The sequence below is a fragment of the Lycium ferocissimum genome, chromosome 4, assembly GCF_029784015.1.
Source record: "Lycium ferocissimum isolate CSIRO_LF1 chromosome 4, AGI_CSIRO_Lferr_CH_V1, whole genome shotgun sequence".
Classification (NCBI taxonomy): Eukaryota; Viridiplantae; Streptophyta; class Magnoliopsida; order Solanales; family Solanaceae; genus Lycium; species Lycium ferocissimum.
This window is the reverse complement of record NC_081345.1, coordinates 25,306,562-25,328,962: the sequence shown is the minus strand read 5'-3', so window position 1 is coordinate 25,328,962 and position 22,401 is coordinate 25,306,562. Positions and strand designations below refer to the sequence as shown.

At 35.3% G+C, this 22,401-nt stretch overlaps 2 protein-coding genes across 2 annotated transcripts; both read left to right on the top strand.

Moving 5' to 3' along the window:
* The first annotated feature begins 1,519 nt into the window (after positions 1-1,519).
* LOC132053868 (uncharacterized) lies at positions 1,520-2,379 on the top strand. Its single transcript, XM_059445964.1, has 2 exons — positions 1,520-1,699; positions 1,954-2,379. Exons 1-2 carry the CDS (start codon positions 1,520-1,522, stop codon positions 2,377-2,379), a joined length of 606 nt encoding a protein of 201 aa, XP_059301947.1.
* A 3,341-nt stretch (positions 2,380-5,720) lies between these two features.
* On the top strand, positions 5,721-8,653 carry LOC132051942 (BOI-related E3 ubiquitin-protein ligase 1-like). The gene is made up of 4 exons (XM_059443223.1): positions 5,721-6,644; positions 6,728-6,837; positions 6,946-7,307; positions 7,764-8,653. The coding sequence occupies exons 1-4, from the start codon at positions 6,598-6,600 to the stop codon at positions 8,268-8,270; spliced, it is 1,026 nt and encodes a 341-aa protein (XP_059299206.1). The 5' UTR covers positions 5,721-6,597; the 3' UTR covers positions 8,271-8,653.
* Positions 8,654-22,401: the final 13,748 nt, after the last annotated feature.

The following is a 22,401-nucleotide window of genomic DNA, read 5'->3' as shown; positions in this document are numbered from 1 at the left end:
TGCTCACACAAGAGATAGTCCATGGTATTTCAAAAGATAATACTAGTGGAAATGTTGTTCTAAAACTTGATATGGCCAAAGCCTATGATAGGCTTTCTTGATCCTTTTTGAACAAGGTGTTAAATAAATTTGGTTTTAGTGAAGAATGGATAGACCTCATTTAGAGAAGCATCTCTAATGTGTGGTATTCTATCATCATAAATGGGACTAGACATGGTTTTTTCACTTCATCTCAAGGACTCAAACAAGGTGATCCCCTATCCCCTTCCCTCTTCATTATAGCTGCTGAAGTTCTGTCCAGATCACTAAATAATCTGCTTAACAACCCTAATTTTATCCCCTTCTCTATGCATAGATATGGCCTTTAAATTACACATCTTGCATATGCTGATGACATAGTAATTTTTAGTAGTGGAAATTCTAGGTCTATTGAGCTCATAATGAAACAAATTAGGAAATATGAAAGAGTCTCTAGTAAGATGGTTAACAAGGATAAAAGCTGTTTTTTGACTGGTCCTAAGACTTATGCATATAGAATCAATAGGCTGAGGGTCTGTACTGGTTTTCTTGATAAAAGTTTCCCTTTTACTTACCTTGGTTGTCCTATTTACATTGGTAAAAAGTGGATTTCCTACTTTGATGGTATGGTCTCTAAAATTGTAAAAAGATTAAATGCTTGGCAAGGAAATATGTTGTCTTGTGGTGGCAGACAGGGTCTGATCAAGAGTGTGATTCAATCTTTGCCTATCTACATTCTATCTGCCATAAACCCTCCTAAGGGAACTCTAGAGCTCATGGAAAAGCATATTGCTAACTTTTTCTGGGGTAATGCTGATGGAAAGAACAAATACCATTGGAGTTCTTGGGATAAAATTTTGTTTCCCTAAGAATGAAGCTGGGATTAACATCAGAAGCATGGAGGACATTTCTAGTACCCTCACAGTTAAAAGACGGTGGCAATTTAGATCAAAAGATTAAATATGGACTGATTTTTTAAAAGAAAAGTACTGTCTAAGAATGAACGCAATTGGTAAGAAATGGGTAGCAGGCAATTCTCAGGTCTGGAAATTCTTGTTGAAGGCCAGAGACAAATGTGAACAATACATACATTGGAAGATCACATTTGGTGAGTGCAACTTCTCGTGGGATAATTGGAATGAAAAAGGACCTCTTGCACAAACTTATTCAAGTTTCATCAATAGCAACAATGCCAAAGCTAAAGTGAAAAATTTCATAGGTAATAACAGGTGGACTGCTCAGAAATTATACAATACTCTACCTAGTCAGATGACTTTATATATTCTTTCTATTGAATTGGGACAAGAAGATGTTGATGACTATGTAGTCTGGACTTTATCTGAAGATGGTTTGTATTCAAATAGCTCTACTTGGCAACTGATCAGGAATCATAGACAAGTTAATACTGTTGTCAACAAATTATGGCACAAATTTATTACTTTTAAATAGTCTTTCAATTAGTGGAGACTATTTTTTTGGAAAAATACCATTCAAAGAAGTAATGACATGGATTGACAATCAGGAAGCTGTTGATTGTGTTTGCTGCTATGTTCCAAAAAATGAAACTATTCAATATGTGTTTGTAGAAGGGAAGGTTGCTGAATACATATGGAAGGCAAATGGGAGCTTCTCTTGGAATAAATCATCAGCACATACCTATAAGGGGCTTACTGAATTACTGGTGGAATAAAAAGGCCAAAAATAGAGTTCACAAACTCATCTTACAAGCTACCCCTATCATTGGTATGTTAAGAAATTTGGAAGGCATAGCAGATTCCAGATGTATAGAATGATCACTAAATGCATTTGGAATATGAAAGCTGTAATTCATGATGCTTACCAAACATTCCAATTGATGAAAGTTGGGTTAGTATGTGCAGTTATGCAGAAAATCTTAGCCCAGTTTTGAGAACTCTCATGGTCAGATGGAACTAGCCTGTTACTAATGTGTTTAAACTTAACATTGATGGTAGTTATTACAAAAACACTGAAAAAGATGGAATAGGGGGAGTGGTAAGGAATGAGTATGGTGATTTCATTGTGGCATTCACCATCCCAGTGCAGTGCAGCAGCAGTAACCAAGCAGAAGCAATGGCTATCAGATTTGGTGTAAAATGGTGCAAGCAAAATGGTTATATGAACGTACATGTGGAACTGGACAGCATGATCATTGCAAATATGTTGAACAACAAGGATACCAACAATCTCAAGCTTAAACACCGTGTGAGGAGTACCACCAAGTTGTTGAATGGCACTAATCATTGCATATCTCACTGTTACAGAGAAGTTAACAAAGTCGATTTTATGGCTAAACTAGCTACTACAAGTAGTAACAAAACCTTCTATCAATCTCTTCAATAGATACCAAGAGAGGTAAAGGGATTGTTACAACTTGACAAAGGGCAAGTTCCTACTTTTAGGAGGAGATATGAAAAATGTAATTTTTTTGTTAGTTGATATTTCTTAGTATCATGGAAAGGAACTTGTATAGGCTTCTTCCTTTCCTTAGATTGCTTGTCAATCTCTTTTTGTAGATTAGAGGCAAGGTTCCCATGTCCCCCTAATCATTGTAAGTTCTTACCTATTAATTAACATGGTAGGGGTCCAAGCCAAACCCGCCACACCTTAGGCTCACAACCTAAAGGTGATGGCTTAAATAAAAAAAATAAAAAATACTACTAACAACATTTGATGATCATTATACGTTATGTTCTCATCTTAACTTATAACTTAACCATGATAAATTAGTAAGCTTCCAAAATTAAACGTTACATGTAACTTTTAACCGTTAATTATCGAGTATCCTCATGACAACTGTTGCCCATGTATTATTACTTTCTTGTTCTCCTATTAAGTATGCGAGGAAATAAAAAAAGGTCGAAGCTAAGAGAACGATGTCAATTTAAGATAACACTTACGGCTTACAATACTCAATACTATTTGCACCATCACAAGGTGAGAAAGTCTATTATATCTAGTGGCGGATCTAGGATTTTCACTTAGGGGGTTTGGAAAAAACAACAAAAGCTAAATATAAAAAATAATGTTACCCCTGAGAATCGAACCTAGGATGATTGAGACAATTTTGAACACCCTAGACCACTTGAGCTAACCTTTTGCATTTGTTCAGGGTATTCAAAAGTTAATACGAAAGATTCTCTCTATAAGATCCGCGTATAGCAAAGACTTCTCCAGTAATGTGGGGGCCTAAGATTTTTCGGAACCGATTTTTTTATGTTATATTTTACTTCTCTATAACAACATTTTACCTATAACAGCAACAACCAACTTTATAACAGTAAGCTCTTTGTAAAATCACCCCCCATATAACAGTTATATGCTTATTTGGTAATATAATTATTAACCATCTTTATAAAAATAGAATATCTATGATTACCCATAATAACTAGTATAGATTTTGACCAAATATTTAATTTGATACCTTAATATACTATATTTATGATAGAATATTACATATGAATACATATGTGGAGTTTGATGCAACACTTCCTCTCATTGAAGCTTTCACAGATGAAGAGATTATTGCTCATGCCATTGGAGTTGAAGAACAAGCTAGAGAATATGGAAGCCGAAGACGACAATGAAAGTGCTGACAAGGAACCTCAACCTATTGTTACTTGACTGGGTTAGAAGATTCAACGGTTCAACTCTTAGATTCCCTTCAAGGGAAATTGGATACCCGTTTGCTCAAAGTTTAGATGCATATCTTCGTAAATTCAAGCTTTATATCACCACTAGAGATTGGATTTTACGAAACAAGCTACAATAAATTACTCCCATCAATCTTGAAGGAATTTAATTTTCAAGTACTGTAGATTTAAAATGTGTGCCTTAGAGCTTAAAACTTTATACATTCAGTTATGAATTCATTGAAATTGTATTAACTTTCTTTAATGTTTAGTTAGTGAATCATTCATGTTTTTGAGATTTAAAATTTTAAAAAATTGTTATTTTTTACAACATTGAAAAATAAAAAAATTATTATTTTTTTACAAATTTTATGCATCTTTTTTGCCTATAACAGCTAATTATTATTTAAATGGCAAATGCTGTTATAGGTATATAACAGCAATTCTCTATAACAGCCAAAAATACGGACCCAACAATGCTGTTATAGAGAGGCTTGACATATGTATATAAACACAAAAAATCTATCCTATATATGCACTTGTTTTCCAAGGCTATATTGGTCATTTAGCGGATTTTGTTTTCTACTGAAACGGTTAAAAATCTTGGAAATTTCAATTGTCCATCCTGCTTGTATGTAGCCTCATAAATAAAAGGTGAAACTGAGGGGAAAGATGAGTCATTTGACAGAGAACATGGATGATGGGAAGATAGGTTTGACCCAACACTAACTTCGAGAGAAGGTGAAGCCAATTCAACCAACAACCACGCAATTAGGTCGGAAGTATGCCCATCTCATCTTGTGATGATGAATACTAGTAGCACTTGAATCTTGAAAGACCAAAAAAATATGATCTTGGAGACCAACAAGATAGCCTTGATTTTTTTTTTTTTTTTTTTTTAATTGTTGAATTTGAAACTTTAAATTAAACTTGTGCACCGCCTTTGTCAAAAAGAGAACGAAGAAAAATAGTAAATATTTGATGAAATGGAAAAATCTCATCAATGCAATCACAGTTGTAACAAATAGCCAAACGAAATCTATAATCGGTAGTAATGGAGTTCATTAACTCAAATAGCAATATCCGAATCATAATATTTGGGGGACCCACTTGGCAAATAACGACTAGAAACGAGAGAAAATGGAATAAAAGTTTGTATTATGATGAACTAGAAAATGGAATAAAAGTTTGTATTATAATGAAGGTGACATAGGCTTCACAACTAGCTAGATAGGAGGGAGGCATCTTGCTTTAGGCCATGGATCCTCCGTCACACACATCGAAACTTATTAGTAATGGAAGTGAAACCAATCCCCTTTCTCTATGTAAAGGGACAAGTCGTCTTTTGGTTTAAATAATGGTCCATATACCAAGATTGTAGACAATTTTTTATATTACCTAAGATCGAAGACTTGGTTTATTTTACAACTATTTTAGTAGAGAGGTGTTAGAAGGAGGTGGCTAGATCGATTGGATCTCTTCATCTAGTAGCGGAATCAGAAATTTTGTCAACGGTGTTTGAATTTGAAAGTAATATAATATAATATATATGTTAAAAGTGTTCAATATGTAATATATCTGTAATACGTAATAATTATATGTCTCTGCCACTATTTTTCTCCTTAATCAAAAATCTTAAATTTGAGTTTAGGAATTACAAATCTTAATTGAAAACGCTTTCCAACATAAATCCAAATTAGTATGACCCGTAGAACAAATACGGAATAAAAAAGGGAGCATGGGCTCCATACACAACAATCCCTGAGGAAGCGCCTAACCTTCTCCACGCCCAACAATAAACCGCACATCACCTTATTGACTCGACCTCGTTCTGTCAATATTATATACATACAAAGAGGGACAGATGTGTATTATTTGTACAGTTTGAGTTTGTGATTTCACCATCAACTCTTCACTTACATTATATAAATGATGTAATAATATTTTTTTCAAAATATATACTTATACGAAGTTTGCATCTACCATCAAAATTTTGAGTGATGGCACTGCATATATATTTAAATCCTATATTTTCTCTGTACAAATTTAATGATGTGTGTCCCGTGCTATAAAGCAATGGTGAATGTAATTACTATACTTTTCTTGGTGGTCAACTACTGTAGTGTGTGAATGATGCAAAAATACCACAAACCTTGGGGAGGAAAAGAAAAAGATGAAAAGCGTTTTACCTTAAAACAAGTGAAAATTAAAAGGATAAGTAATAAATACACAAGTAATTGATTAGATAAGAAACACGAGAGTCCCTCGGTGTTGAAAGAAAAGCCAAAGATAAAGCCCACGCGAAAGAACAAGAGAAGAGCAAGGAAACAAGGAACCACAATAAGAGGGGCTTTGGACTGATTCGTTTTGATCGCATCTCCTTCTCTTTCTCCCATATGCTTCAAAAAAAGCATTTAGCATGGCAATCAAGGCAGGCCAAGCAAGCAATTGTAAAACAGATATAAATAAAGCAAAAGTTTTCATAGGTGGAAACAAAGTGTGGTGCACCATGGCCATATGTTGGTGTTCTTGGTAATGGGGTTGGCTTCTTCTTCTCCAACATTAAAAAAAAAAAAAAAAGATTCATTCAACTCCCTATTTCTTCTTCTCTCTCTCTCTCTCTTTCTCAAGAATCAAAAAAAGTTTCTTTCTTGTCATTCAATACTCGTCTCTCATTCTTTTTCACTTCTTGATATTTCCTTTGGTTGGTCATTGAAAAAGAACTCCATATTTTGGGGCATCTTCTTCTCCTTCATGCTATTTATGTGTTTGCCTTAATTAGGCCTTCCCTTTCTCACCTCTCTTTTACCAATCAAAATCTCTCTTCATTGCCATCACAATTTCAATATACATATCTTCAACTTGACACCCTTTCTCCATATATCTATCTATATCTACCATTCTGCTTTGATCATATACTTCATTCTTTATGGCTGTTCAAGCTCAATACCCATCAAATGTTCACCTTTTTAACAGGTTTGCCTTCGACACACCTCCCTTTCCCTCTGATTTTTTTTTTTTTCATAACTAATCGGATTTTCATTGATTCTTGGTTACAGAACTGTACAAGAACGAAAGAATCCACTTGTCAACGATGATTATTCATTGCAACCTCAACCTGGTGGAGGATCAATTCTTGATCACACACAAATGTTATTCAATCCAGGAGGTAAAACAGGAGCTGTTATAATTAATCCAATTAGTTTGATTGATTGAATGGTTTTGTTACTTCAATAAGAATAGAAATGTAACATTATTACTGTTTTGGCTATGGCAGTTGGCTCTAATCATTCGTGTAAAAGAAAAAGAGAAATTTCCACCACCACTGGTACAACGGTAGCAATGAATCCATTAATGTCGATGCAATCTCAGCCACAACTCATTGACCTCACTCAGCTCCATACACATCAACCAAATGTTGTATCCACCGGCCTCCGTTTAGCTTCCGGAGAACAGCTACAACAACAACAGCAGCACCAATTACAACAACAGTATCAGAAGCAGCTGCAGCAGCAACAACAACACTCTCTTTCTCCTCAATCTTCTCAATCATCAGCCTTCTATTCCATAATAACTGAAGACATGTCCATTATTATCAAACAGCAACGCGATGAAATTGAACAATTCCTCCATGTTCAGGTATGTTAAAACGTTACCATAAATTTAAACATTACTAAAACATAACAATCAGTGAAGGACAGGTGGAATTTCAAGAGTAAATCAAGTTTTTCTTTGACCCATTTTTTTTATATCTTTTGAATATTTTAAATTGTTAATTATTGTGATTTATAGTACTTTTTACGTAGTTTTCAAATATATAAATTTTATTTCAAAAAACTTAAAGATTCTGTATTTGAATTCACTGTCAAAGTTAGAATTTTGAATCTTGAAATTCGAACATTGTCACATAAATTGGGACAGATGGAGTAGTTAAACAGCAAAATCTATTGCTAAATAGGATTAGCGACATATTATAAAAAAAAAAAAAAAAATTCAGCTACAAACAATTGAACGACGAATTAGCGATGAAGTTCATAGCTAATTCTAGTTCTATACGTTGAATTACAATGAATAATAATTTGTTTGTATCTACAGAGAGAACAATTGAGACAGACATTAGAGGAGAAAAGGCGGACACACTATCGTGCACTCCTTGTAACCGCCGAGGAAGCAATAGCACGTCAACTAAAGGAAAAAGAAGCCGAGGTAGAAAAAGCTGTCCGGCGCAACGCGGAGTTAGAGGCGCGTGCAGGGCAGCTGAATGCAGAGGCGCAAGCGTGGCAGCAAAAGGCGAGGACGGAGGAATACACCGCCGCGACGCTGCAGGCACAGCTGCAGCAGGCCATGATCAACGGCGGCGGCGGTGCGTGCAATGCACACGTCCTGGACGAAGCTGAGGATGCTGAGTCGGGTTATATTGACCCGGACCGAGTTGTTGAGTCGACCGGGCCGACTTGCAAAGGTTGTCGGAAGCGAATCGCCTCAGTGGTGCTATTGCCGTGTAGGCATTTGTGTGTTTGTACAGATTGTGATGCTGTCGTTCAAACTTGTCCACTCTGTCACTCCATTAGAAGCTCAAGTGTTGAGGTGTTTTTTTGTTAGGAAGCCCAATTCTTCGTTGCAGCCCAGGCCCAAGAATTATGAACTTAGAACGTGATGTATGCAAGGATTTGGAGTAAAAAAGAAAGTAAGAAAAACAAATTAAAAGAAAACTTAAATAAATAATATTGATATATATAATTATATATCGCTTTCTTCAAATTAAAGTTCTTTTCTTTTACTCTTCGCCTGGGTTTTTTTCCTTTTTTTTTTTTTTTTCCGTCAAGACACAAATTTCTTTGTTCTATTTTTCTTTTGGCAGAGAGGTGCAAAAAACGTTGGAGGTGATGTACATTGTGAAATGGAGAGGCATTATAATTTCAAATTCATTTATAAATTCTTTTATGCTGTCATATAGCACTGACTATAAAACTATTCTTTTTCCATATGTAGTGGTGTTATGAAAATTTACTACACACTGCTTGCTGTTTACTACATGTATCGTATTGTCATATGTCACTCGGCATATAATACAAGAAGGGGAATTAAATCCACCTGCTTCGATTAAAGTGAAAAAAAATTCATTATGGGACTTCTATAGTATTATGGTAAGGTTCTTTTTGAAGTCTTACAAAAAAAAAAATATACTCAAATTTTATATTTTGCCGTTCACTTTTTTGTGAATCAAAAAGAAACCTCAATCTCAATTATATGAGTCACATAATAAAAATGTTCATAAGGCTGTGGTAGAATTCTAACGTGACGAAATAAGTACATAAGTAATGATAGACAAATGTAGATAAGTGACACTTTACTTTTAACCATATGCCATACGTATGTCCTTGATACATCCAGGCTAAATTTTGCCATGTCAAAGTACTTTTTTACATAGTGCTGGAATAATGAGTTTTATGACAATTGAATATGCTTATCGCGGTCGAATGTAATATTTCTAGTTGTAATTTTGTTTGATCGCATATAACTTGCCTCATGCACACTTTTTAATCGAATGGCACTATCAACACTCTCCTACATTTCTTAGGTTTATTTTGATTCTCCCTTATGCATGTTCATCTATTATAACATTATCCGGAAAGAACCAGTCTCAGTATATACTCGAAAAATGAATTGTCCACATCTACGCATTACAATTTTGTCTGATTTTATTTCACCTACAATTTCTTGGTGTGATTCCATTTCATCTTCAATCTTCTATGGGAGCTAAATTTACAGTGCACACTATCATAGAACTCTTATTCTTCATTGTGATTCTCCGTAGTCAACTTTTATAACCCAACATCATCTGTGTCGAACCTTGTCTTTATAATTTTTTCGAATCTAAAAGTCTTTATCTAGAACGACTTCAAGAGATGTATCAAGCACTACTCGTTAATCATATTCTTGATGTGTTTTCAAGTGAAATATAACCTAAGGACTTACTGGCAAACCCTAGCACCTAAATTGCATTTTATACTGTCCTTTGGAAATTATCTACACCTAATTTTTCTTCCTTCTGTAATAAAATAAGAATACAACAGGATCAGATCTCTGGCATCTGAATTTCTAAAGTTGCTAAATTTGGTTGTGAAAAATATACTATTAATTAATTAATTAAGTAGAAGGTATGATTAGCATGTATACTTTTTCATGGACCGTAGACTAAAGGAAGCTTACAATGGCAATATGCATGCACATGCACCATGCTTTTTATCTTAATTTTGTAGGATAAGAAGGAATCCTACTGCGATCACATGACTAACACAACACTTGTCTAATTAATTCCCATTCACAAATGTATGTTATGCATATTCAGTTATTAACTAAAGTTAAGCCCCTCATCGATAATTGTTAGGCTAAACGGTCCAAAGATACTCTTAACATGATGTGATATTGTCCGCTTTGGGCCAAGCCCGCACCTTTCTGCGCCCACATCATTAAGAAAGTATCCAACTCCTTATAAATAGCTCCCTTTTCTTTTTTATCAATGTGTGATTTACTTTGTTCGCACACCCAACAATCTCCCCCTCGAACTAAGTTCCACGTGGCTCATTATCATACCACGGGTCAGAGATTCAACATGTTTGTGTGCCACCCACACTGTCAGAGTATTTACGGTCGTCACCGAAGACAAAGGCTGTGAATGCGTCTTGAAAGCCTACGGGAAAGGTCGTAAGCAAAGCCCGTAGACGGCAAAGGCACTAAAGCGGGCCCCACGCCACACTCCGCCATCTTCATACTCATCCCGCCAAACCATTGGCTCGATGCAGTTGTTGTTGGGCTAAAGCGGATCGCAAAGATACTCTTTCTTTGTGATGTGATATTGTTCGCTTTAGACCAAGCCCGTTTTTTCTCTTCACATCATTAAGAGTATCCATTCCTTATAAATAGTTCGCTTTCTTTTCAAATTTATCAATGATACTTTTGTTCGCACAACCAACAATAACAAACCCCTCCCCCCCCCCCCCCTTGTATAACGGGGCCTAAGTTATAAGTTCAATATATATATATATATTAAATAAAAATTTAAATAAGACTATATATTCAACATAGAATGATTTAAAGTCTCATTCATTTATGTTAGCATAGCACAGCTCAAATTGAGACTAACTTTGGTCTTAGGTTAGTTGCTATTTTTGGAATATGAACGAAGAAGCGAAGATAGCTAGGCTCATAACAAATTCGTTAACAAAATGAAAAATTCGCCATGCTTGGTAAACCCTCTGAGATTACTTTATATAGATTCTTAAAGCCAAATGCTTTGTACAAGTGTAATGGGATATTGGAACTATGACAACACTTAATTATAAGTTTGACCAGTTTTATGTATGTGTAGAGTATACATAAGAACAAACAAAAGAAACGCCAAGTAGGTGCCCATCAAATACCATTAATTTGATTAGTTGATCACATGATGGCTGAATCACTATAGCTAAGAGCTTAAATTAGGGAAGACAAAAACCGGACGTTAGTTGAAAAGAACATGTTCCTAATTGTTTCCGAGTCAATATTGTTAATTATAGCAGCCGCCATCTTGTTTTAAATTCTTATAATACAAGAGATCAAAGAAAACAAAAAGATATGTATTCAATATTGTTTTGTCAGCAATTAATTAGCTGACCTAAAATCAGAAAAAAAAATTTTTAAAGTCTCTAATCGACTAATTGCCTCTCTTCTTTAATGACAAGGCAGAAAGAATTTATATTATAAACATTTTTTGCTTTTTGAAAAAACTTATACTAACTTTTGTGCCCGTTTGTAAATGTTTAAATATTAAATAATACCAGGTACAGTATCAGAACTTTGGAATTTCACTTTCTATAATTGTTATATTTGTTTCTGAAAAGCATTTTAGAAGTTTAGCATGAATTGTCTTCATGAACTGGCGCTGCTTTGTTTAGAAATCTAAGCAGCAATATGGACTGGACATAACTATCTCAATATATATGCGGCATGCTTTGATTAAAATTTGTTGGATAATTAGTAGGAATCTTATTGTGAAAACATGGTTAACGTAACACATTGTCTAATGGAACTCTCACTCTCAAATTAAATGTATGCCGGCCTTAATTAGTCATCAGTTAACTAATTAAGCCGCCTGCCCCCAGTCCCCCACCACTATTATTAATTAATCAAGTTCATTATTAACAGGTAACTTAAAGTTTAAAGTCATAATAACCTATATAGTGTAGAATGAGTTTAAGTTTTATCTGCTGATAATATTATGTGCTGTGTAGGACCTGATAAATAGTCTTGAAAAAAGTTGTCTTAGCTACTTGCACTTCTTCTTCTTTTTTCTGAAAAGAGCAAACTTTGAAAGCAACATAGTTCAGTACTAATTAAGAAAAAGATCATTATACTACTCATGTATTGCACTATTGCTTATATGTTGGTCATACCTAAACTTCAATATCTTATTGAATTTGAATAAGGAATCTATTCCAAACATATATGCCATGGTTCCTTACTTCGACCGGGTACAAATATCTAAATTTGATATTTTTAGATACTTTTTCAGACCTATTGCCAATACTAAGTAGCGATCAAAAATTTGTATCCATTTTTCCCGATATTATGCATGGATCGGGTATATCATGGCGAATTCTTCGAGAAAAAATTGTGTCTTCCACAATGGAATCTGATAAGTGAGATAAGTGAGATCTCGAGTAAGTGTTTACATAATCCTCTAACCTCTCTGAGATAAATAGTCTTTTTTGTGCAATTCTAAATGTGAAGTAAGTCTACGTATCTTATTGGTGAAATTGAATACTTGAAATTCAACAGATCCTCTCTTTTCTTCTTGAAAAATAACTGAAATGACAGAATTTTTTACCATAAAAGAATTTCCCCTTTCTTTATTTTACAGATATGGATTTTAGAGAGAAGTAGACTCATGAAATCCAACAGTAAAATGACAATTCACCTCAAAAGAATTATGGTTTGCTCTATTGTAAAAGGGGTTATAAACTATTTAAAGGAATAGAAAAATAACCACGTCTCTCTGTTCCTGATTGAAGTCATTTTAAATTCTTTGGCATGTTATTATTCGAACTTTAAACCATAAAAATTTGCAGTATCTCAAATTTCATGATGTTAAGTCGTGAGAATGTGAAGATTTGCGGCCCACATGATGGTGGATGACCCAGCCCAACTACGTGTATTTGAAATGGGTTGTAACATTACAGGGGTTTTCATTTTTTGTATTTGAGAGACAACAGATAATTTCAATAGACAGATTTTTGGGGATTGGCATTTCATTTCATCTTCGACTCCGTATTATTTCTCTCTCTTCTTTTCCTCTTTTACTTTCAGTTTCTCCTCTATATTTCCGTAAATTCATCCATAAATCTCATCTTAATATGGTATCAGAGCCATGCATCGATATCACTGGTCTACGATCTATCTAGTAATGGTGAAATCGATCGGTATTTCTAGGGTTTGCCTATTTCACCATTTTTAGGGGTTTTTTTGGATCGAAGCTTGAAATCTGGTCATTTAGCTTCAGTTCTCCGTGTTTTATGCTATGAAGATTACAAATTGATCGTTTATCGGTTTAATCAACGATTTGTGGTAATTTCGAGTTAGAGTTGCCGGTTTTTTTTGTTGATTTTTTGTTGAACAAGACCTTTCTTCTTCAGGGCCTAAGAAGAAGTGCGGTATTTTCACTCTTATTCTCTCTCTAATCCTTCATATTCTGGTGGATATCACATTGCTAATTTCAGTTGAGAAACTGTTGTGGTCGATATAGTGTTGTTGACTGATTTCAGTTGCGCAATTGTTGTAGTCGATTTAGTGTTCTTGATAGACCTGTTGTTGTTTACTTCGTCTGGCATTGTTGACTATTGTTGACCATCTGGGTTGTTGTTGTGTTGCTAGTTAGTTCGAGCAACTTTAGTATAGCTTAGTGTTCACTGGTTTTATTGATTGTTGAACTTACTGTCACTTCATGGGTAGTGTTACGGGTGCGAATGCTGCTAACAGAACTACAAACAATGCAAATCCTACGAACACTGAAGGCTTTTCCCCATTTTCCATCAATCCATCTCATTGTTTCTATGTACATCCCTCAGACAATCCTGGTACACAATTAGTATCTGTTCCCTTCGGTGGCGGTGGCTGTGTCACGTGGCGTTAAACGGCATGTTAACTTCCCTTCCGCTAAGAATAAGTTAGGTATGATAGATGGAAGGAAAACATTCCTACCTCGGACTCACCATATTTTTCCTATTGGGAAAGGTGCAATGACATGGTGAAGTCATGGATAACTAATTCGGTGTCTGGGAAATAGCCACAAGTGTAATGTGTCTTAAAGGCTAAAGAGGTATGGGAAGACATTGATGATAGGTTTGGTAGTTCTAATGGATCCAAGTACATCCAAATTCAAAGAGAAATAGCCTCCACTATTCAAGGTTCATCTGACATAGCTTCTTACTTCACCAAACTGAGAACCTTATGGGATGAGTTAAATTGTGCCTATGTAGGGCCAGTTTGCTCTTGTGGTGCATTATCAAAATTTATAGCTGATCAGCAGCTTTTCCAATTCCTAAATGGCTTGAATGAGTCCTACTCTACTGTCAAAAGTACCATTTTAATAATGGACCCTCTCCCAACTGTTAGCAAGGCTTACTCACTTCTACAACAAGATGAAAGTCAGAGGGATGGACCTTCTGCTCCAAATTTCTCTAGTGACTCCTCTGCATTTTTTACTCCCTCCACATACAACAAGCCTTCTAGTCCTCACAATGCAAAAGTGTATAACCAAAAGGTGAATTTTGATCCTAAAAGTCCTTCGGGATCTAGTAATACATCAGGACCTAGTGGTTTATTCTGTAAGTACTGTAAAAGGACAAATCACAATATTGACAAGTGTTATAGACTTCATGGATTCCCAACTGATTTCAAGTTTACCAAGAACAAGAAATCAGCCAATTTTGTTCACACTGAGGCTTTTAATCCACCTGCTCATCCACCAGCTGCATCTTATACACCTCAGTCCAAGTTTGATACCAATTATTCCCATGGGTTTACTCCGGAACAGTATCAACATCTACTAACTATGTTCCAACAAAATCAGCTTCCCAATGATCAACATTCAGCAGACAACACTGGATTTGCCCACTTTGCAGGTTTGTTCAGTGCTTATGCTGCTAATTCTGTAGATTCTCATGTTTGTGCTGGTTCCCACTTAGGTGTCAATCCTTGGATTTTAGATTCAGGAGCAACTAACCACATGACCCCTCACAAACATCTGTTACACGATCTTGTGCCATTGTCCAAGCCTTTCCTTGTCACACTTCCAAATGGATATAAAGTCAAAGTGTTGTCCACTGGTTCTTTAAGACTCAGAAGTGATATCATTTTACTTGATGTCCTACTTGTTCCTACTTTTCATTTCAATCTTATATCTATTCATCAGTTAATTTGCCAATTAAACTGCATAGCTGTTTTAACCAGATTTAACTGTTTTCTACAGGGCCCTTCTGGAAGAGGCCTCGGTTATTAGTAGAAGTGCCGCTCGCGCATTATACTATCTCCATCCTGATGATGCCTTATTTCCTTCTTCCACTTCTACTATTCCTTGTAATAAAGTTTCAGATCCTGCTTATATTCATGTTTCTGATTTTAGTTGTGCCACTGTTCCTGTTATTCCTACATGTAATCAGCCATCTGTAGTTTCTTCTGTTATACCTTGTAATTCAATCACTCATGAGAATAAAATGGATCTGATTTGGCATCAAAGGTTAGGGCACATGCCTTATCACAAAATGAAATCTATTACTTGTATTTCTTCTCAAGTTTCCCCTAAACAACCTTTTCTTTGCCACATCTGTCCTATGGCTAGACAACAAAGGCTATCTTTCCAAGATAGCACTATTCACTCTACAGTCCCTTTTCAATTGGTACATATTGACATTTGGGGTCCTTACAATACTAGAACATATAGTGGTTTTAGGTATTTTTTAACCCTTGTTGATGATTACTCTAGGGCCACTTGGACTCATCTTCTATCATGCAAGAGCAATGCCCTTTCCATTCTTAAAGCTTTTACTTCCATGGTTAAAGTCCAATTCCAGTCTTCAGTCCAAGTTTTCAGATCCGACAATGCATTTGAATTAGGTAGTAGTTCTGAAACTTCCTCCTTTTTTGCCGCCCAGGGTATTCTCCATCAAACTACTATTCCTCACACTCCACAACAAAATGGGGTTGTGGAAAGGAAACACAAACACCTTCTTGAAATTTCTAGGGCTCTATTATTCCAGTCTCATCTTCCCCTTAAATATTGGGATCGTGTGTACTCCGCCCACCTACCTAATCAATAGAATGCCCTCTCCTCTTTTGCATAACCTCACACCTTTTGAAAAACTTCACGGTTCTCCGCCTTCTTATACTCATCTCAGATCTTTTGGGTGCTTGTGTTTTGCCACTACTCCAAAAGTTGGCAGAGACAAGTTCCAGGCCAGGTCTGTTTCTTGTGTTTTTTTGGGCTATCCACCTGGAAAAAAGGGCTATAAGCTTCTTAACCTTACATCTCATTCCATTCTGTTTTCCAGGGATGTTGTTTTTCATGAAAATACTTTTCCCTATAAGTCCACTCATTCTCCTTCCCTGTTTCCCTACACCTCTGACCCTGATTTTGTGGACTATGATTCATCATCTTCTCCTACCAATATTCAGTCCACCACACCTGTTTCCAATTCCAGTTCCCCATCCTCCTCCTCTATGCCTTCTCCATCCATCCATTCTTCTTCTCCTCCTATCCCTGATTCTGCTGCCAATCACACTGTTCCAGCCCTCTCTAGACATTCTACTAGGCTGAAACAACCACCGGTTTATCTTTCTGATTATGTCTGTTCTAGTGCTTCTGCTCCTTCCAAGGTTTCCCATGGATTACATGAACCACAGCTTTTATCTGCCAGTCCGTGCCATCCCGTCGGCAAAGAGAGGCTGGCGAGACAAGAATTCCACGCTTCGAGGCAAACAACACTTGGGATATTGTTCATCTTCCTCCAAACAGGAAAGCTATTCCTTGTAAATGGGTTTATAAGATTAAACAAAAGGCTGATGGTTCCATTGAAAGATATAAAGCCCGACTTGTCATTAGAGGTGATACTCAAAGGGAGGGGATTGACTTCACTGAAACCTTCTCACCTGTTGTCAAACTTACAACCATAAAATGTTTACTCACCCTTGCTGTCAAAAGAGGGTGGACTGTTTTCCAATTAGATGTGAATAACGCCTTCCTCCATGGGGATTTACATGAGGAGGTTTATATGAAGGTTCCTCCGTCTTGACGTTTCCTCATCTTCCACTCTTCTCCTTTGGTTTGTAGGTCAAGAAGTCCCTTTATGGCCTCGACAGGCCTCGAGACAGTTGGTTCTCCTGCCGTCTCCGAGGCTTTGCTTTCCATGGGGTACACATCCAGCAGAAATGATTACTCCCTATTTACTAAGTCTGTTTCTGAGAAAAGGAGGTTCCTTAGAAATCAAGAAATAACTTCTTCATTTAATTTTTTTTTTTTTTTTTTTTAAAAGACACATGAGAAGTTCTTCAAGGGCCATTTTTTTTAACTCTCTTCGTGAGCTCTAAATATGCCAACTTTAATATAAAAATATATTTTGTTTATCATCTTAAAGTTCATTAGGACATCCTTAACACTGATCCTCCAAAGCCACGCTTGTACAAATATTCAAAGTTAAAATTATGATGAATTGATGATATTGTAAAGCAAAAGGGAAAAAATTAAAGGAATCACAAGTGAATGTTCATTACATACAACAAATTTGGTTAGTCATAAAAATTTATTGAATTGCTTGGTCCACATGATGTCTGAATCATCACTAACATAAAGAGATTAATTAAATTAAATTAAATCGTATACCGACGAGTTTTAGATGTAAAGGCCACGTTCGTAATCAATAGTTTACCCAGTCAATATTATCATGATGGAAGCTGCAACCATCTGCTAGCGGTTAAATGCTCATCAAATTTATGCAGACTTATGCACAAAAGAACAAATATTGATTCAATTTATTTTGTCAGAGAGCAAATCATAAAATTTTCAAATTTCAAATTTCCAAAAGACTAGTCTTACCCTTAAGATATCATAAAAATATACTTATAGTTACTTATTTAATTATGATGTAATTGTAAAACTTAAAACTTGTCAACCAATATATTGTCTTATATATATATATACTCGTAATCCTCTGGTTCACAAAACTGGCAGCCTGTTTTTTTTAGCAATATGTTGATTACTCTGGAAATTAATGTCAGCATCAAAATATAAAAAGAAGATATTTTCATGGCAAAATTTATGTGATGGCAATCTCACAATGCAAAATCATTCCAATTAAACATTCTCGTCATTTATCTCAAAATAGGCAGAAGGTAAAAATGAAGCCATGGGGAACTTACCCGTACTATTTGCAGCTTTGCAGTTTGCACCCCATTCCTAGTTGTCCTTTTCTTGTCCTACGTACCATTGTTTGATATTCCAACTCAATTTTCACGTTAAAAGAAGTTAAATTTATATATACTGATAATATAAAATATTATTAACACTATCAATGTATTCTAACTTATTGGAGCAGGATATTTGTCCTCAGTTGTTCAGTTTATCAATTAATGAAATCTTATTAAAATTATTTACTTATAGTTTCTTTTCGTGAAGAAAATGATATATTATTAAAGCTAATTAGATAACCTCGCAGCATATTGGAGTACCATTAAGGTCTAATGATACTCTCGCTATTCGCTAATAAGTCTAGCCAAATTAATTATTACATATATTAGCTGAAATATCTTCTTAATTGAAAAAGTCGCTCCTATCATATATATCTGCCATTAGAACCGAATAAACAAAATAGGGAAGCCACTTAGATATTCGTTGCGGACAGAGAACTGGCTCGCTTCGATTCTTCATTTGTCAATATGTCATCTATCACATTACCTTCGAGTTAATTTCTCAGATGATCACTCAACTAACAGTTATTATGACAGAAGCACACCTTTCTTCTTGATTCAATATCCTTCAATAAAGGAAGTGACTCTGAGATAATAGCTATTAATTGAGTGTCCATCAACCCCATTGCCTTCTCTAAAGTGATCGGTGAGCTCCCGGGCTCTTCAGCTGGTTCATTAACCTGCACTCGCTAGTAATATTAAGGCATGTAGATACATTTTGTGGTAGGCAATGTGGATGATATTGACTTATAATTCTTTTTAAACTGTCCGTGTATAAAAGGTAAACTGGATATTAAATGATAGAAGCCAAATACAGGTGAGCCTTTGAGAAACTCATAAAACAATTTACTTCTGCCATCATGCATGGTTAGCTCAAAGTAGTAGTACAGTACTGCAGGTTAATGTGTGCCAAGTTGCAAGAACAGACAGATGAAAGCAGTAGTAATGAAGTTGTGTGGGCCGGGTATGGGCCCTCGATATGATGTGCACTAGCCTCCATGTTTGGTTTCCATCATCTTTTTTTCTTTGTTTTGTTAGGCGAGAAACCACATTCCCATTTCGTAAATTGATGACTCCTTTTGCCTTTTTTTTGAGGTTTTAACTGTATATATAAGGGCAAGTGCAATTGTCTTGCAGGTTGTAGTTGTGGAACCTATGCCAATTTTGATTAGCTAAATGACTCTGCAACTGAAGTCCAATATTATATAGTTTTATAATGTTACAAAAGTACAAGGATAATCTATTTTACATAGGAAGGGATTAAAACCCTTTCACTTTATTAAGTATGCAGTTAGTTGTACCACATTAATTGAAATCACGAGAAAGGTGTCATGATTAACCATATCACCATAGGAAAACTATCATGATCAACCATACCACCATAGGAAAACTAAGTGTTGTTACTTCTAAAATAATCTTTGGATCTGAGATCATAACAAGCATCCAATTATAAGCAAAAGGAACTGCAGGTGGGCGACATTATTCATTGTTCATTATCTACTGCTAGAAAATGGACATAAAAAAACATTGGGTAGTCGTTAAATAATTGTTCGCACCAGACATTTTCACTAAACCATATTAATATTTCATGGCCAAATGGTAAAATGAGGTTCAAAATGTATGGGTATTAACAAAAATTATGTGCAAACATATGTAATTACTTATCAATTTGATGTAAACATCGCAAAAAGACGCTGTTAACTACAAGTATATTTGAACCACCAAAGCGCACTGTAGTTGGCCTTATTATTTTGCTGGCCTGGCATGTAGAATGCATGTCTTGTCCTTTACTCTATTAGGTGAGAATTAAGCTACCATTTCAATCAATATCTCTTTTTTATAACTCAACTTCATTTTGGGATAATTGGCTTTGTATTAATAATCATATAGTATAAGGTGCGTAGCTCCAATACTTTTGTGTAGATTGATAATGACAGCCAAATTTGGGAAAGCAAAGATAAATGAGGGATATGGAACGCCGGTGGTTCGGTGGCTAGCCATGTTGTATGGGGACAACAGCGCACTCCCATCCAACAAAGCTGTGTCTGCCATTATTAATTCTTCCTCTTGGCCTAATTAGTTTCATCTTATCATATGTGTTGGTTTTTCAGGCACAGAGTCAACAAGTCTCATAACTAGCAATATATCTAGTGACTAGTCGATTTCACTGTCATCAAAAAGAAGAAAAGGAGCTTTTCCTCTTGATGCATGGTTTCTCTTCTCTTTAGGGGTTTCTGAACAGGATAAGCGTCGCATAATTCAAGAGAGAAATGAATTTTTTTGAATTTTATAATTTAATCCTTTCATAATATTTATGTGACTATAAAATTATATTAAAACTTGTGATCTCAGCAGTTCAAATTCAGCTTGTCTTCTTTGATCCTTTTGCCCTCTCCTTAATTTGATTCCGGCGCTTTTCAAACAATTCAAACTCTTGACACTTTTAAAAAATCTCTATTTTCCCACTGATTCCTCACAGAAAAGATTTAATAGCTATTTTTAACTAAATGTCGGTGGGAAAAACTTAAATTATAGTGTTTTCATACGTAAAAGTAAGAAGTTTCTCCAATTTCACTAAAATCTATTTCCCACTCATGCTTTTTCAAGTTGAATGATCTTGCACTACAAGAAAGTACAGAAATGGCAACAACTTTTTGGCAACAAAAATAATATTGTTGGCAAAATTCAATATTTGACAACAACTTAGTTTTATTGTTGGTATATATGATGAAACTTTTTTTTTTGTTGCCAAATAATTTAATTTTGTTGCCATATATTGACTATTGTTGCAAAAAGTACTTTTGGCAACAACCAAAAAGTTGTTGCACGTCGTCATAAATAACAACAATGAGAAAAGTTTATGCAACAACAAAAAATGTTGTTGCCAAAAGAACTTTTTGCAACAGTAATCAATATTATGGCAACAAAAAATTTTGTTGGCAAATGTCTCCGTTCTTATAGTGGTGGGAATAAGGTGGAAAAATCATGTTTTATAGCATAAATTTTCCACTGAATTTCGGTGGGGAAAACATTTTTTCTAGTACTGTGATGTTAAGTTGAAATTCTGAATGCAACAGTGTCAATTCAGGTGTTATAAATAAAGTTAGGCTTGAGAGGAGTTCCAGATGTATCTTTTAGATTTCGGAAAGTAATAAAATAATTCCCAACTTTAAAAAATACCATTCATACCCTCGTTATACTTTTAGAATTAATTATACCCCATCGCTATATTATGGGGTCAATTATACCCCCTTGTGCCTACATGGCATCATCCAAATTTTTCAAAATTATTTTACCCTCAAATAATTTTTTACCCACTAAAAATAACCCAACCCGACTTGAATTTTTTTTTCAAATTTTTAAAACTAATAACGGAAATTTTTTTTTTTTTTGTTAGAAAAATTATCCGTATTAGTTTTGTTGGAAAAAAAAAATCGGCCAAGGTTGGGTTATTTTAGCGGGTAAAATATTATTTGAGGCAAAATAATTTTGAAGGGTCGATGATGCCACGTGCTACCGTTAGACATAAGTATAATTGACCCCATAGTATAACGGTAAGGGTATAATTGGCCCTAAAGTATAACGAAGGGTATGGATGAACTATTTTTCAAAGTTCAGGGGTAATTTTGGCCCTTTTCCGTTTAGATTTTCAACTGAAATTGTGAGATGTAGCTACGTCAAATATCATTATTAAATACCATAAAAACAACATAATAAGCTCCACCTACAAGAATATGCAACACTGATATTGCAACACTAATATTTTGACGATTGAGATGAATTGTGTCAAAGGTAAGCATGTCAAGTGGGCCGGGCCGGGCCGGGCCGAACCCAGCCCGGTAAACCCGGCCCAAACCCACTAAAAGGTGTAAGGGGTTGGGCTAGGTGGGATTTAGTGGGTCACGACAAGCGGACGCTCTCCCTACCCCCGGCCCACCGCAGCCCGGGTGATGGCCCATCGGCCCGCCCGCCCACTTCAAATTTAAAAAAAAAAAAATAGATAAGTACTACATTTATTACTAATAATAAATATTTTAAAAACATTGTATCCCAATAAATTAGGAGTCTTTTTTTACTGAGCACTTTTAGTTTTCTTTAAAACCGTATTTTAAAGTTTCAGTACAATCTTGATTTCTCAATAAATATACCTTTGATACATTTTCATTATATTAGAGGTGAAAATTTTCCCCAAAAAAAATTGTTAACGTCGGGGGTAGGGGCGAAATAAATGATA

What these genes read in the sequence shown, in the direction of transcription:
- LOC132053868 (XM_059445964.1), top strand. Translation starts at nt 1,520, where the DNA reads ATGACATGGATTGACAATCAGGAAGCTGTTGATTGTGTTTGCTGCTAT. An exon ending in AGGGGCTTACTGAATTACTG is followed by an intron (nt 1,700 to 1,953) that starts GTGGAATAAAAA and finishes AGATGGAACTAG; the next exon opens with CCTGTTACTAATGTGTTTAA.
- LOC132051942 (XM_059443223.1), top strand. Translation starts at nt 6,598, where the DNA reads ATGGCTGTTCAAGCTCAATACCCATCAAATGTTCACCTTTTTAACAG. An exon ending in AATGTTCACCTTTTTAACAG is followed by an intron (nt 6,645 to 6,727) that starts GTTTGCCTTCGA and finishes TCTTGGTTACAG; the next exon opens with AACTGTACAAGAACGAAAGA. An exon ending in AATGTTATTCAATCCAGGAG is followed by an intron (nt 6,838 to 6,945) that starts GTAAAACAGGAG and finishes TGGCTATGGCAG; the next exon opens with TTGGCTCTAATCATTCGTGT.